This window comes from Typopeltis vanoorti, chromosome 18 (assembly GCF_054136105.1).
Source record: "Typopeltis vanoorti isolate ZY-2024b chromosome 18, IOZ_Tvanoo_1.0, whole genome shotgun sequence".
Lineage (NCBI taxonomy): Eukaryota > Metazoa > Arthropoda > Arachnida > Uropygi > Thelyphonidae > Typopeltis > Typopeltis vanoorti.
In genome coordinates this window covers 53,877,073-53,894,885 of record NC_143566.1, presented here as the reverse complement: position 1 = coordinate 53,894,885, position 17,813 = coordinate 53,877,073, and the positions used below count along the sequence as shown (strand labels likewise).

The following is a 17,813-nucleotide window of genomic DNA, read 5'->3' as shown; positions in this document are numbered from 1 at the left end:
ATCCCCAAATGCATAACTTTACACTTTTCCACATTGAACTGACATTCATTATCTTTTGCCCATTTTACCAGCCTATTTAAATCATCCTGCAAACTCTCAACATCAGCTTGATTTTTTATTGCGCTACCCAACTTTGCATCATCAGCAAACAACTGAATATCTCCCTGTAAGCCATTTCCTATATCATTTATATACAAATTAAACAACAATGGCCCAAGCACAGAGCCCCTGAGGCACACCACATGGTCACCTGCCTCATCGTGGACTCTGCTCCTCCATACACCACCTTCTGGTATCTCTCTCTCTGAGCCATTCTCCTATCAATATCACCAATTTAGTATCCATTCCCATCTGCTCCAATCTGCGTAACAGTGTTCCATGGGGTATCCTGTCAAAAGCCTTAGCAAAATCCAGAAGTACCACTGTGTAGCCAGCTCCTTTGTCCAACTCAGATGTCCTATTATGAAAAGTTAATAGATTGCTAAGGCAGGATCTACCCTTAACAAAAACCATGTTGGCCTCTATAGAGTATCATATCCTGATCCACCCATTCTTGAATTTTGTCTTTAACCAACTTTTCCAATACTTTTACCACTATTCTTCAGATGGTGATTGGTCTGTAATTAACTACCACAGTTTTAGAGCCACCCTTATGCAAAGGAACCACTTTGCCTAACTTCCACTCCCTAGGGACCATACCAGAGTTCAAACTTAAATTAAATATCTAAGTAAGAGGGGTTGACAATTCATTTGCACATTCACGCAACACCCGAGTTGATATTCCATCTAAGCCTACAGAAGTGTTTGCATTTCAATTTTGCAATATATTAAATACCTCTGATTCTTTAGCTTCAATTCTCACATTAGTTATTGCTACAGGTACAGAGATATCCTCACTTGGGTGATAGACTTTTGAAAAGTGATTACTCAATAACTCGACTATTACATCTGATTTTGTCACCTCAATACCATCAGCAACCACTAAAGTTATCTTTCCGACGTCATACTTCTTTTTACTTCCTACATAGCGGAAGAACTCTTTGTTACCCTTGATCTCTTTGGCTAAGGTCATCTCATAATCTGATTTAGCTTTTCTTACTATGCTGGTAACCTTCCTAGCTTGAGCCTTGTACTGCTCATGGGTGTACTGATCACCTTTCTCCTTGTAAAGTCTCCATAACATTTTCTTTTTTTGCAGATCAAGCTTGATACTACTGCTCATCCATCTAACGCCTGCCTTGTTTAACTTCCTGACCGTGGGGACACAATCTGATATTGCTTTCCCAGATACCCGCTGATTTTATCCCATTCGCTGCTAACATCTTTCCCCTACAATATGTTCTGCCATGGGATGGCTGCAAGCTCACTCCAAAGCTTGTTATAATTGCCTAACCTGTAGTTCTGTATATACCCCTTTTAACAGAAAAAATCCACAGATTTTGCAACCTCCCAAGTCAATACTACGTGATTGCTTTCACTAAATGTAGGTAACGAGGATACCTTACTTATGCATATAACCTCTGAACCAATAACCAGGTCCAACACTCTCACACCACGTGTCCCTTCAGTTATGTGCTGTTTCAAGTAATTATCTCGTAGAAGATGTATGAACTCCATTTCCTTTTTGCTACGTGATATTTCCTCCTTCCAATTGATATCACCGTAATTAAAATCCCCCATAATAATCACTAAGCCTGCACTCATTACACTAATTTGCTGATGCATGAATTCAATATCTCCCCCTGTACTCCCTGGCCTATAGCAGCATCCAACTGTATATTTGGTTGCATTGGTCACTATTTCGCACCGGACTTTTAACCTTAGTTTCTATAATATCCTTACATTCTCTTCACATATGGTAACCTGCCTTATATTATGCAAGAGTGGTAAGAGTGGAGAGCAAAAGATGGATGTCAGTACCAGTGTGTTATACAGTGACATATATGAATTTGTCATTTCGACTTAATTGAAATATTCTGACTTATTTAAAAGGGTTTTCTAAAAATGCAAAATGTTATACTTTATTCTGTTTATCTAGATCTACCAGACAAACCATCCCCACCTGAGGTGACTGATTGTGATAGTGACCATGTTGATTTGGAATGGAATCCACCACGCAGAGATGGCGGAGCACCTATATCTGGCTATATTATTGAAAAAAAGCCCAAAGGCAGTCCATTATGGGAAGAAGCAGCTAGAGTACCAGGCGATAAAACAAAAGCAACCATTCCAAATTTAAAGGAAGGTGATGAGCTGGAATTTCGAGTTACTGCAGTTAATAAAGCTGGCCCTAGTGAACCGAGTGAACCATCCCAAGCAGTTTTAGTAAAACCCAAATTTTGTAAGTAATTATATGACAAAATATGTTCAAGGTATATCAGTATATTTACAGGAATATCACCATCAAAGTGCTCAGTATAAGAGAGAGGGGAAAATGTATCCAAACAGTATATTACTTTTAAAGCATCAGCATTGATTTTCATCAGTGCTCATATATTGGATGAGAGGATAAGATCTTCTCCTGCTTTGAATAATGTTCTATATTAGTTATGAAAGATAATTATTAATATGATACTAGTTTCATTCAAATCACAACATGAAATACTTTATTAAATCGTTTTTTTCTTAAATCAGATGTTTAAATAATAAATATTTTATAAGTTATTTATTAAAGATTGTCTGAATAATTGACATCATTCAGATAAAAAGAAAAAATTTGAGGAGCAAATTCTTTGTTTAAAAAATTATCAAGAATAATATCAGCTTTATATAAAGCTAATGGTGTTTTATTAGCAATTATTTTCATGATCAGCTTCTCACTCCCTCCAATCCATTTGTTTGGTGCCCCTCCCTTGTGAAGTGGTTCTCATAGTCATAGTGCAGCCAACGTGTCGGCCCGAGCAAATTTTTGAGTGTGGGCATGATTTTTATTTCCGCCCTTCGGTCAAAATTGTATATGTATATATAAAAATTATATATATATATATATATATAGTGAATAAATAAATTAATAATAATAATAATAATAATATTTTTGTGTTTATTATATAATGAGTACATAATTTTAACACAATTTATAAATAATGATAAATCACATTAAATATGACAAAACAAATATGAAAAAAATGTAAATTAAGCATTAACAGTTTTAAATATTTAAAAAAAAAAGAAATCTTTCTAGCCTTAATTTCAGCAAAAGATTTTGCTGCTGCTTCTAGATCTAATGGTTATGTCACTTTCAATAGATAGAGTAGATAATATCTCTTGGGACATTGTGGACCTCAAATAATTTTTAATAAGTCTTAATTTAAAAAAACTGTGCTTTGCACATGCAACTGTAGTTATTGTTAAAAGAATTCGTAGTGATGTGTACACATTAGGAAAAAGACTTATGCAGTTCTTTGCACAAATATAATTTAATACTTCTTTGGGAGAATAATTATTTGATATCCTCCGACACAGTATTTTTAATTCATCTACTAAATCTATTGCTAAAATATCTTTTTGATCACCATCAGCCAGAACAATTTCTAAGTCGAAACAAGCTTTTTTTACTGTATCATTATCAAATTTTAAGTTATCAATGTTAAACAGAGAACCCAATGAATCAAGAATTACGTTAAAAAAATAAATTTGAAACTTAGGCTCAAAATTAGTAATTAATTCATCAGGACATTCATAATCGAATTGACTTTTTACATGTCGAGTTCATGTGCTGTCGTTAGTTGGGAGATCAGCATTTAGCCCAATATTTAGAGATTATGGACTTGATACTTTCAAAAAATTATTTTTGCTTCTGTATGACATCAAGAATTTTTTCGTGACATCTAATAATTTCAAGGCTTCCATAATATTGCAAGAGATATTTTGCAATTGTTTGCTAAATGCATTGACTTCACTTAGAATGAAATACCAAACAAATATGCTAAATATAAACTTGAAAGAATTATTCTTTTTTGCTAACGAACTAGCTTCCAATTTTGTTTTAATACCTTGTTTCCCAATTAAGCTGTCATCTTCTGTCATGAAAATTAAAGCTTCATGTATTTCTTTTACTTGATTTCGTATTGCTTTACAGCTTCAACGTGACTTTCCCATCTCATCATGCATAAAGGTTTTAAAGTAAAATTCCTTTTCTTCATCGATGACTTGATGAAGAAAAGAAATTATACATTGACTGAATAATGTCAAAAATTAAAACTCTATCTACATTGCAGCTTGCTGCGTCGCTCAATACCAAGTTCAAGGAATGCATACAACACAGAACAAAAATGCTCTAGGATTTTTGTTTCTTAAAAGTGCTTGTACCCTTGCAGTCTTCCCCTTCATACTTGACCTGTTGTCATATCCCTGACCACGGATATTTTGAATACTTAAGTTGTTTTTCTTCTAATAATTTTAAAATTACTTCAGCCATACCACTTCCTGTTGTATTATTAATTTTAATAAAATCTAGAAATCTTTCCTCTATTTGTATAATATCTTGGGTTTCTTCATTTTTTCTTTTATAGAAACATATCTTACAATTAAGGACATTTGCTCCTGCCACGAAATATCAGTGGTGCAATGAACAGTTATTATTATTATTATTATTATTACTATTATTACCACCCCAAAACCTCATGGAGTCAAAATCTCATCTGGGAGGTCCTTTTATCACACACACACACACACACACACACACATCTCATCATACCGTGTCTTAAACACACTCAAACTCATTGCAGACACCACACTCTCAGGAAAGGCATTCCAATCATTCAGGGGATTGATCAGGGGAGAACCAGGGATGACCTCTGGTTCTCCCCTGATCTCCCACTATTCTCTGTAGAACTTCTCCACCACTGATCCTATAACAACCCCTTACCAACTTGTAGGTCTCTATCATATCTCTCCTCTTCCTCCTGTCCATCAGACTATGCAAATTACATCTTCTCAATCTTTCCTCATACTCAACATTCCAGAGGTCAGAAACTATCTTAGTCAGTCTTCTTTGGACTCTTTCCAACATCTCTTCATCCTTCTGAAAACCCGGTGACCAAATCTGGGCACAATAGTCCATGTGTAGCCTAATCAAAGCCTTATCAATGGAACAAGAATCTCCCTCCTTCTACACGTCAGTGTCCTCCGCATCATACCCAGAAGTCTTTGTATTGTGTTCACAATTTTGGCAATGTGTTCTCTAAATTTTAGATCCTTATCCACCATCACCCCCAGATCACTTATTTCCTCTACCTCCCACAATATATTTTCACCAAGCATAAATTCTGCATCCCATCTTTGTTTCCCAAATTTTAAAACCTTCCATTTTGCAACATTGATCGCATCCCCATTTGCCTGCCCAATCACTCAATTTATTCAAGTCTTCTTGTAAGGCCACAACATCTTCAGTACTCTTTATGGTTTGTCCTAACTTTCCATCATCTGCAAACAACTGAATATCTCCATCCAAATCTTTGCCCACATCATTAATATACAAGTTAAACAGTAATGGCCCTAAAACAGACCCTTGAGGTATGCCACTAGTGACTTTCCTTTTCCTGGATACCCCACCCCCATACACAACTTGTTGATACCTATCAGATAGCCAGTCTCCAATCCAATGCACTAATCTAATGTCCAACCCTTCCTGTCACACTATTCTCTTTTATCCTTCCAAGCATCCTCCTGCTATCCATTCTGACACACTCTTTGTCCTCTCTCAAATCATTTGTACCAATTAATACTATTAACTCTTTTGCTTGCTCCTGCCTCATATCCAATGCCTCAATCACTCTACTCATTTTACCGCCTGGAAAACATACCTTGTGCATTCTATCCTCTAGCACACCTTTAATAATGGAGTTGTCATACAACGCCACTCCCTCATCTTTCGTTAACTCTTTCATGCCATCATGATTTATTTTAATAGCTTTGATCTGAATTCTCTTAATTTCATTCCGCATCCATTTCATTTCTTGCCTCATCCAATCCAATTCAACTTTCGAATCTCGCGACGCATTCAATCATTCAATCTTTCTAACTCTCGACCCCCCTCTTCTCACTTTCACTCTCATTCATCCCTCTTTGTTTCTGTACTTTTGGTCAAACATACATCCAACTTTTGCTATCATTCTTCTCACTTTCACTCTCCTTAATATTTCTTTGTTTCCATACTTTCAGTCCAACATGCGTCCAACTTTCACCATCATTCATTCTTTTTTTGCTATCATTCATTCTTTCGATTTTTTTCACTTGCGATTTTTGCGTCACACCATTTTTAGTTTCATTCGTTCTCTCAATTTCATTTCCTTTTGCCACTCTCGCCTCACTTTTGTCCCTTTTAACATCCGTTACAGTTTTCAAATTGCTCTTTTTCTTTTTTTACAGATTTTTTTATTTTTTCATCCCTCATTCCTACCATCCTTCTCTTTCAAATGTGCACTCATTTTCCCCGCGACATTCTTGCTACTAACACTTTCTGTCATCAATGTCATATTTGCATTCATCAGTTCCTCATTTAGGTCACACTTCGTACACACCCTTCTTCCATCTGCTATTAAACATCCACAAATCATTTATGTAATCGAAAGAATACATATAACAGACTTCACACTTAACGAAACGACTGAAATCTAAATTTAAGTCATGGAATGACAATGCTGCCGCCATTTTTTTTCTCTGCAGGTTACTAGGTCTAATAAGAACGATTTTGTAATTAAGTTTAGGCAATAAAAATATCCCACACTAATAATACCAGTAGCGCCCAACGTTTACAGCTGCTCTTACTCAAACAATTATGCGTATATACTTAATTATTCCTAGAATAACTTATCTCAATCAGAAGTTCTTCTTAGAGCTCCCTAATTATTGAAAAATACTTAGCATTCATAATTTTAGATACATTTTTTTTTTTAAATTTCATTACTCAATATATTAATGATTTCGTTTTGCATACATTTCCCTAAATAATGAACATGAATTTCATTGTTTTTTGTGCATTCGACATGTTTTTGTAATATGCTATCAAATTCAGTGAATAATTCATTATGCATTTTAAAACATGCATCCAGTGTTCTTGTTCTTTTTTGAGTAATTTTAGCTGATGTTGATAAATTGTAGTTTCATTTTTTAAACGCTTTTCCAAACCAATCTATTTTTCAAAATTATTAAAATGTTCTTGAGATTTTTCATGGCACTGAAGAACTTGGGTCATATGTTTCCATATGTCCCAAGAAAATTTTGCAGATTTGTGAACGATTTATAATAATAATTATTATTATTATAAAAAACTCCATGGAGTGAAAGGCTCATCGTGGTCGATCCACTATTATACACCTAGTTTATCATACCGTGCCTTTATCATACTCTCGCCTCACTATAATAGTGGGAGATTATAATAGTGGGAGATCCACTATTATGAACATAGTTTATTATACTGTGCTCACCACATTCTCAGGCATTCCAATCACTCATCGCTCTCCATGCAAAAAACCTGCTTCTCATTCCCTTGCTCACACAAATTCCAAATCTCCTTATATCACTTGTTGCGTTCTTTACTTGCTTTTCCTTTTCAACAACCTTTCCAAAAAATTAGCTAACCTTTTAAAACCATACAAGATCAGAGTGGCATTCAAACCAATCAATACTATTCGGAAATTTTTAAGATCACCGAATGTCCTTCATTTTGATGACTTTATGATCTTTTGTCATTTAAGCAAACATGAGGGTCACAGAAAGATAGTTGCAGCATTTAACAGTTTAGTTCTTGGAGGTTTGCAGATAAGTTCAGATTTGGATGAAGCTTAAAACTAAAACAAATAATAATCCAATTATATATTGGGTAAGATCCAATTATAAAACTGGGTAAATGTATTATTTTATATATATATTAATTATATATATAATATATTAATTATATATATATATATATATATGATCCACACACAAAGGTCACAAGATCTACAGCACATTAGTGCTGTGTGTGGACAAGAGGAAAGGAAGAATCTGTTTACATTTTGTTTGAACAGCTGAAAGTTGTTTGGGGAAGGAAGAGACTATTCCAAAGAACAGAAGCAGATGGAATGAAACAAGAGGCAACAAAGCTGGTTCAGTGAGTTTCAAGATGATGGACTATAAAAGTGTGTACAGTGGCTCTTGTTCTAATGATTTTGGAGGAAAGTGGAGCAATCATAGTGGCCAATTCAGCAGATCACTGTCCATGAAATTATTTGTAGAAGAGGCACAAGGCTGAAACTGAATGTCTGTGAGAGAGGGATTGAAGTGTATATGTGAGAGAGGGATCTTCAATTAGCTGAATTGTCCTCTTCTGGATAGAATCAGGCAATCTTAGAGAGAATTTTGGTGCACCACCTCAAATATGGGAGCAATATTCCATGGTTGGGTGGATTTGGGATATGTATTGAGTTATCAGCTGTGAAGGTGTGAAATAGTGTCTTGTTCAAAAAAAGTATACCAAGTTTTTTGATATCTGCACAAGCTGTAATTGAAATGTGTTTGTTGCAGGAAAGGTTTAGGTCATTCCAAGATGAGAAATCTGATAATGTGTGGATATCTGGGTATTATTGAAGATAAGAAGAACGGATGCAAGCTGTTTCTTGTGAGAGATCAGACAGGACTGAGTTTTGGTGGCATTAAAGTCTACAAGGGTGTCCTTACTCCATTGGAATGTAGCTAGGAGATTGGAGTTCAGTCCACTGTTCATGGTGGATCTTGAGGATTCTAATTCTTGGACACCACAAAGTTTGTCAAATGAAAAAGAGAAATAGAGTTTACTGTCATCAGGAAAGCTATGAATAGGATTGGAAGTTTGTGAGAGAAGGTAATTTATATACAAGAGGTAGAGAATGGATGAAAGAATGGAACACTGGGATTCTCCTGCATTGGTGGAGAAACCTTCCACCATGACATGTAGTGAGCCACCAGTGACAAAATTGGCAATCAATTTGCAGACTGTGGAAGGCATACTAGGATGGCAGTTTGCTAAGTAGGAGCTCTGTTCCAAATCCAATCAAATGCCTTTGAAATGTCAAGGACAAACACATGAGTTTCTCCAAATTTTACCATAGCTTCAGTCCAAAGGTGGGTGGTGAAAGCAAGAAGTTCAGCTGTAGATCACAAGTGGTAAAATCCTACTGCTGGTCACTGATTAGTTGGCAGGACTCTACAGTGGTAGAGTCCTGCCAACTACTTGGTTGTTGATAACTTTCTCCATAATTTTAGAGAGAACAAAAGTGAGCAATTGGATGATAGCTTGTTGGTTGACTTTTATTATCTTTCTTTGGGAATGGACTGGATGTAGACTGTGTCCCTGTTAAAAAGTAGATTCCAGTTGAATAGACATATTGAAGAGGTGATACAGGATAAGTTTTATTTGTGGGGAACAGTTTTTTAACACGATAGGTGGGATATTGCGAGAAACAGATGACTTGATTGTGTTCAAGTTATTAAGGATTCTTTGGATTTCCTTCTGGTGGAAGAGCAAACATTTTCCATGTCATCAATGCAGGAATTGGAAGAAAAGAATGATGCTATTAAGTTGGCCTTGCCTTTAGGTGAAATAACTGAAGTACCATCCATGTGAGAGTGGTGGAAACCTGGGTGGGTAAAAGTTGTCATTGATACTTCTTTCATTATTGGTGTCTCTTTTGAATTCTAATGTTGAGTTGGAGTTTGTTAAATTCTGTCATGTTTGTCATATCAAATTATGGAATCTGTGTAATGAAGCTTTCAATCTACATTAAAAAGTTGAATTAGAGTAGAAGGAGTGAACACACATAGCTAAAAGTAAGTTAGTTACATATTGAATTGAATAACATAATGGAATATAAATATTCTCTCTCTCTCTCTCTCTCTATCTATCTACCACTATCACTCTGTCTTTCTAATATTAAACTGGAGATTTACCCTTTTTTTTCAAGTGAATAATTATAATATATTGATGATGCATAAAATTTATTTGATATTATTCTTAAACACAGTGGCACCATCTCTCGACAAAATTGCACTACGAGACATTAAAGTCCAGGCTGGTAGACCAATAAACTATACCATACCTATTAAAGGTGAACCTATGCCTACAGTAACTTGGGCCATAAATGATAAACCTATAGTGGATCCAAAAGTTGACATCACTAGTACAGCATTAAAAACAGTTTTAGATATTTTATCAGCTCAGCGATCTGATTCTGGCAAGTATACACTTACTTTACAAAACTCCTCAGGCAGAGTATCAGCTTCTGCTCAAGTCACTGTAATTGGTAAGTATTAATAATAGTTTTTATTTTAATATTATGGCTATGTTAATAAACAAAACAGTGTCTCTGATTTGTTCATCATCATCATCAAATTCCTGCCATGTATGATGATGATGATGATGAACAAATCAGAGACACTTTTTTGTTTATTAACATAGCCACATTTTTTTTTTGGTTTGGTTTGGCTCTGATTTGTTTTCAGTATAATTTATTTTAATGTCAGTTTTAAAATCTGGGTCATTCATGCAGACACCTGTACATTACATCCCATAAGAAATAGAGAATGTTGACTTGATGTTAGCTATTTATAATGTTGATTTTCACATTTTAGGATTTTAAAATTACATCTCCATAAAATAGATGTGTGAGTATCAAGAACAAAGCAAAAAAAAAGGGGGGGGAGGGAAGGAATAGGAATAATGGGTTGATGTTCACTGTTTAAGGTGGTCAACTACCAACAGTTCGGAATGATTTAGACAAGTAAAGCTAATTCTGTATTGAAAATGTAAGTGGCAAGAATGAAGCCATGAAATAAGAAGGCAGGATGTAACTTCAGACATAGCAAACATTCATATACAGAAACAGATAATAGAAAATTACTTCTTATATACATGGAGAAGTTGAGCCAAGTAGTGTGACATGTTCATTGCCTATAAGATATCTTTGAATGTGAGCGATACTCAGCAAAAGAGAGAATGAAAGCTGTGAATTGGAGTATGGATGCAAGAAAAACTGACAGCAAGAAAGGAGTATGGCTGATGATAAGATATAACGAGAGAACTGTTCGTAAGTAAAAAAAAAATGCAACTAATAACAGGATAGCAAGAGTGAATAGGAGCAAAAAATTGGTTCTAAACATGAAAATGGAATGAAAATGAAAATTGACCATGTTGAAAGACAACAAATGATTTGAGTGTGGTGCTATGAGGAGAATCATATGTCATGAATGAGAACATCCACAATGTATGTTTGTCCTGGAAGTAGAATAAGCAGAGTGATTAAGTTGCAATATGAGGATAGGTGATCAAAAAGCATTGGCAGTGGTAGTAAGAATGAATGATTTTGTTGGGAATATGGAGAATATGAGAGTGGATATCAGAAGTAATGGAGAGTAAACGATAATGGCAGGAAGTGTAGTCAATGTATTATCCAAGTATGAAAAAGATGAGTTGAAACAGTGAATAAGGATCATGTTGAGTGTATTTTGTGAACCAGTAGGATGATTTTGAAGGATGGATGGAAACGTTTAAGAGAAAGAAAGAGACTGTATTTAAATTGCTTTAGTTTGAATCAACTGGAGAGACTGTTGCAGGATGGGAGAGTAACAATTGCTGTAAATGGATTTAAAGAATAAAGAGGTGATGTGAAAGAACAGGAGAGGTTGAAAGAATGTTTATGACTGGAGAGTTGAGGAGTGCAAATGAGGAGAATGAAATAACAGGGATGTTAAGACAAGCAGGGAAATGAGTATGATGTTGAGAGAAAGACATTGGGCAAGAAGTGTATACATTCATGTATACATTCATGAATACATATCATGTATACATTCATGATCCATCTCATATGGATGCATGGAGAAGTCACATCTGTGAATTGGTGTCATTATAGGGATTCGTTATGGATCCAAAGATGAGTTATTTATGAATGCCAAAAATATCCAAAATAAAGGGAACAAAATTGTTGCATTGGTTGCATTCATTTTCTCAAAAATAGCTAGAACAAGTGAGATATGGTTTAGATGAGAACAATAGTCTGATTGAGATAGAGGGATACGTGAAGATAAACAGGACATAAACAGAGAGGGCTGGTGGGGGGGGGGGGGAAGTCTGTTAATGATAGATGAAGAGTCATGCCTGTCCAAGGTGGAGATACAAGAAGATGGCAATCATTATATAAGGCTGTTGCAAGCTAAGCTGGACTTGAAATATTCAGTTTAATGAATCTAATGTCCTGCTAATGTGTAAGTGAGAAGAAAATGTACAAACAAATTAGTCTAGCAGATAAAAAAAGGGTCATCATATGGATGATTTTAATTATAGTAATATAGACTGAGCCTCTGTGGCTCACTTGGAAACTCAGGTTTGAATTCCATCTGTGACATGAGGAACCTTTATCAGGTTTTTTTTTTTAATCAAATGGTGAGTTAGCTTCCTGGAAAGTTTTTTATCCCACAAAACAGGCAAACTGGACAGAGAGCACATGTAATATACATATTTAGAATACTATGTGAATAAGGATTAACCCCCCCCCCCCATTCCATCAGGTTTGGTTTAATATTCCTGGACAACAAAATGTGGATCTGTGCTAACCATAAATTTGGAAGAAGGGAAAGAATATAGACTGAGATGAAGTTCCATTGGGGGGGGGGGGGGGATTATTTGATGTTTGAGCGGCATCTGCCTTAAGCTATATGTAAAAGAGATTCAAGAGAGGAGAGCAAGTGAGGATGAAGGGTCTTGGATTTAATCATCTCATCAGAAAATGTTATTATAAATGGATGTTAAATCCCTGGAAATTATGAAAGTTCCTTGCATAATTTCTAGGGATGGTCCTCTTTCCTTTTCCCTGTTCCACCAAATGAAAGAACTCCCCACTACCAACTCTGTAACTACATCTGAATAGTTGAAAAGTCTCAATCATATCACCTCTCATTCTTCTATCTACCAAACTCTGTAGCTTGCATTATATCAGCCTAATCTTCATAACTAACATTGTACAGTGCTGATATCATCTTTATTATCTGCCTCTGCACTCCTTCCATAGTTAATTTATCCATTTTAAATCCTGGGGACCAAATTTGAGGACAGTAGTCCAGGTGTGGTCTGATCAGGGCAGTATATAATGGAATGACAACTCTTTCACCTCTGCAGTCAGCATCCCTCTCAGTATTCCAGCAGTCCTATGGATTAACTTCAACAGTTTTGCATTATGTTCCCAGAATTTCAGGTTTCTATCAATCATCACCTCCAGATCCCATCCAGACCCCACTTCCTCCAGGACAGTTCCTCCAACTGAGTATGCAGCCTCCCATCCATTAATCCAAATTCAAGACCTTATATTTAACAGAATTAAACTGAAATACCAATTCATTTATCAATCTATCTGCTTTATTCAAATCCTCTTACAGGGCTACCACATCTGCACCATTACTAATAACCTTTCCCAGCTTCACATCATCTGCAAACAACTGAATATCCTCCTGCAATCCATTGACAATGTCATTGATATAAAGGTTAAACAATACTGGTTCAAGTACTGACCCTTGTGGAAGCCTGCTTATAACCTTCTGCTTCCTTAATACTGTTCCCTCATACACAACTTTCTGATACCTATGAGATAGCCAATCCTGAATCCAGTTCACCAACCTAACATGTAAACCCATGTGCTTCAACTTGAATATCAGCTTTTGTTGTGGTACCCAGTGAAATGTAATCAATATGCCTTTTCCTCATCAATCACTCATCAATCGCTTTATTATAAAAGGCAATCATATTACTAATTCAAAAATGCCTCTTAGCAAATCACAGAAAACATCTATGGTTAGCGTTCACTCTCCAGCTAAAACACTGCGAGTTTGAATCCCACCATGGGCATGGATGTTTGTGATTGTCTGTGAAAATTCTAGTGGTGGTGGTGGTGGACAGTAGATGGCACTGGTATAGATGATTCTTGTAGATAAACTTATACGTTGATGATACATAACTGTTAATTTTTAGGGAAAGACAACGTATACTGTTATATTAATTAAAAAAACTTTAATTAATACTTCCTGTATTTCGGTAATGTTACATTACCATCTTCAGGGAACATAAAATTAATGATATGTGCACGCAAGCACTAACACTGAACAAATATGACTGAAGACAACACTGAAGTCAGTCCTAGAGGTGCCACCTAGTAGGCTAAATTGGGTAGTAGTCTTGACTGTTGGGCTGATGTTCTATGAATGCAAGCTTCCCATATTTGAGGCAGTCCCATGCATCCAAATTTGTTAGATTTGGGGAGTTTTTTAGAGCTGAGGCTGATTCTAGGAATAATCTCTCATATTTATACTTGCTGCGGTGAAGTAAGGTAGCTTTCTTCCAGTGTATTTTGTGGCAGATGTTCAAAGCATGGTCAGCAAATCTTATCTGTTCCCCCAAGGACCAGCCACTTCCCCTAGACCTACCTGGAGTATACCAAGTTCCTTGTAGTTGCAAACCATAAACGCTGGAAGAAAGCTACCTTACTTCACTGCAGCAAGTATAAATTATTATTATTATTATTATTCAGGCCTCCATGGAGTCAAAAGAATCATCGTGGGAGATCATTCCTAAGAAACAAAGTCTATCATACCACTCCTTAAACTCATTGACCGTTCTCACTCTCACCACTCCATCAGGCAATGCATTCCATGGTTCAACCACCCTCCATGCAAAAAAACTGCTCCTTAACCTCTTGCTCACAGTTTCCTTTTGTAACTTCCAGGGATGGCCTCTTGTCATCACTCCTTCTCGCTGTCCAACCAAGCGAAAGAACTCCCCAGTGTCAACATTGTAACCACCTCTCAATAGTTTAAAAGTCTCAATCATATCACCTCTCCTTCTTCTATCTACCAAACTCTGCAGTCCACATTCCCTCAGCCAATCCTCATAACTATCATTGTACAGTCCTGAAACCATCTTTGTTATCTGCCTTTGTACCCTTTCCACAGGTAATTTATCCCCTTCAAATCCCAGGGACCAAATCTGAGAACAGTAGTCCAAGTGTGGTCTGATCAGGGTCTTATACAATGGAATGATAACTGTTTTATCTCTGCAGGTCAGTGTCCTTCTCATTATTGCAGCAATCCTCTGTGTTACCTTCACCACCTTTGCAATAAGTCCCATAAATTTCAGGTTTCTATCGATCATCAACCCCAGATATCTTGTCTCCCCTACTTCCTCCAGTATAACTCCTCCCATAGAGTATGCAGCATCCCATCGATGTTTCCCAAACCTCAAGACCTTACATTTTGCTGCATTAAACTGACATCCCCATTCATTTGCCAATCTATCTAGCTTTTTCAAATCCTTTTGCAGGGCTGCCGCATCTGCACTTTTACTAATAATCCTTCCCAGCTTTGCATCATCTGCAAACAACTGAATATCCCCTTGCAATCCACTGACAATATCATTGATATAAAGGTTAAACAATATAGGTCCTAGTACTGAGCCCTGTGGGACCCCACTTGTAACCCTCTGCTTCCTTGAAACTGTCCCACCATACACAACTCTCTGATACCTATCCGACAGCCAATCTTGAATCTAGTTGACCAATCTGACATCCAGACCCATGTGCTGCAACTTAAATATCAGCTTATCATGTGGCACTATGTCAAATGCCTTCGCTAAGTCTAAGAAAATGGCAGTATATGCCTTTCTCTCATCTAATGCTCTTGTAACTTTATCATAAAAGGCTAGTATATTGCTAAAACAAGAGTGCCCCTTCACAAACCCATGTTGACTCTCACAGATAACATTACCCTCATCTGCCCAATGCTGTACACAGTCCTTCACTACTTTCTCCAAGATCTTACTAACTACAGATGACACATAAACTGGCCTATAATTAAACACTTCCAGTCTGCTACCGACCTTATGCAATGGCACTATCTTACCTTCCTTCTATTCCATGGACACCTTTCCCGCAGCCAGACTTTCATTGAAAAGCCAGGTCAAAGACACTGTCACTTCCCTAGCACATTCTCTCAAAACTCGTGGTGAAATACCATCCAGTCCTACAACTTTACTGACATCCAGAGTACTCAGTATTTGAGAGATTATTGAAATATGAGAGATTATTCCTGGAATCAGCCTCAGCTCTAAAAAACTCCCTAAACCTCAACAAATTTGGATGCATGAGATGCATAATTATTTTCCAGGGACAGCCCCTTGTTCCTTTTCCTCTTTCTTCCATATGAGAAACCTCCCCATTGTCAATCCAGTAAAAACCATTCAACAGCTTAAATGTCTCAACTCCACTTATTTCCTCATGTAACCTTCATACTCATTCATACCCTCCTTTCATCTTCTGTCCTTCAAACACTATAGTTGGACTTCATTTTGTCCTCATATCGAATGTTGTAGAGTCCTGAAATAATTTGTGTCATCCACTTCTGTACCATCTCCATGTTTAATGCATTCCTTTTAAATTCTCATAACCAGATCTGAGCATAGGAATCCAGATATGAACTGATCAAATATGAGCTGATGAACTTTATACAATAATACCACCACTCTCTTATTTCTGCTGGTCAGTATCTTCTTCAGTATAGCATCAGTTCTCTGTGTTTTCTTCACAACCTTTGCAATATCCCTTCTGAACTTTAAATTTCTATCTACAATCAACCCAAGATTCCTTTCAATGAGAGTCCTCCATTATAACTGGAGAAAGATTCCTCTACTTCCTTCAGTTATAATGGAGGACACCCAGATTCCATGGGGATGAAGGAATAGAGGAGAGGATCCAGATGTGAGTGACAAAGATTGTGGCTGGTCTATGGAATGCTCCCTACAAAAATATATTAACTCTTCGTGTGCTTCAAAAACTAGCTGATAGGCAAAAAAACAGGAGACATGATAGAATCATAAGTTATTAAAGGGATTTTATAGGACTGACACTGAAGTACATGGTAGGAAGGGACAGAACAAGTGTCATCCATGGAAATTGTGTAAGAGCATGGGTGATAAGACTAGATGTTTTGCTTGGAGGATGAATAGGGGAAATAGGTTGCCAGAAGTTGTTGTGAATCCTTCATCAGTGAATGAGTTTAAGGAAAGGCATGATAGGTATTGTGCAAATAATTCCACAGTCTTCTGACTGCATGAAGATACCCATATAATAATAATAACAACAACAACAACAACAACAACTCTGCCAAGTGATTTTGAAACATCCCATCTATGAGTCACAAATTTCAAACCTAAATTTAGCTCTATTAAACTGAAATCTCCATTTATTTACCCACCTTTTCAGCTTATTCAAATTATTATTATTTATTATTATTTGACACCTCCAGGGAGTCCAAAGACTCATCGAGGGAGAGTGTGCCAACAGCATCGAACGATTTCCCCCTTCCAACTACTAACCACACTCAAACTTACTTTACTGAGCCATTAGTAGAAGAGGCTCTACCAATCGACCTACCTTTGCCGGCAAGATCCTTTTGAAGAGCCAGAAACATCAAAACTATTAAGCACAAATTCAGGAAAAACTAAACAGTTAGTGCAGATACAAACAAGTACATGAGGGCACCCATGAAGTGAACGATTGTGTGAATGAACAAAAAATGCAGAATCTAGTCTCGCAAGCAACAATATCAAATGTGGTAGTCAATTCAGGATGTAAAGCTGGTTGGAGGGTGCCCCTAAGGGGTTGCTACACTTTCTATATACTAATGCTAGAAGCATCAGAAATAAGAGGGAAGAGTTTTTAGCATTGATTAGTGTAACCTTGTCAAAAGTTAAAAGCATTAGTGGGACTTGGCTATCAACAAATGACATTTACAAAGATAGAATGTGATGGATTTAGTATTTA

At 36.5% G+C, this 17,813-nt stretch overlaps 1 protein-coding gene across 1 annotated transcript in view; it reads left to right on the top strand.

Moving 5' to 3' along the window:
* LOC150096673 (twitchin-like) overlaps positions 1 to 17,813 on the top strand; it is a 2,440,784-nt gene that overhangs the window by 1,345,253 nt on the left and 1,077,718 nt on the right. The window contains exons 71-72 of the mRNA XM_090408679.1: positions 2,039 to 2,341; positions 9,981 to 10,259. Of these exons, the coding sequence (XP_090264805.1) occupies positions 2,039 to 2,341; positions 9,981 to 10,259 (582 nt within the window). The remainder of the gene's footprint in view (positions 1 to 2,038; positions 2,342 to 9,980; positions 10,260 to 17,813) is intronic.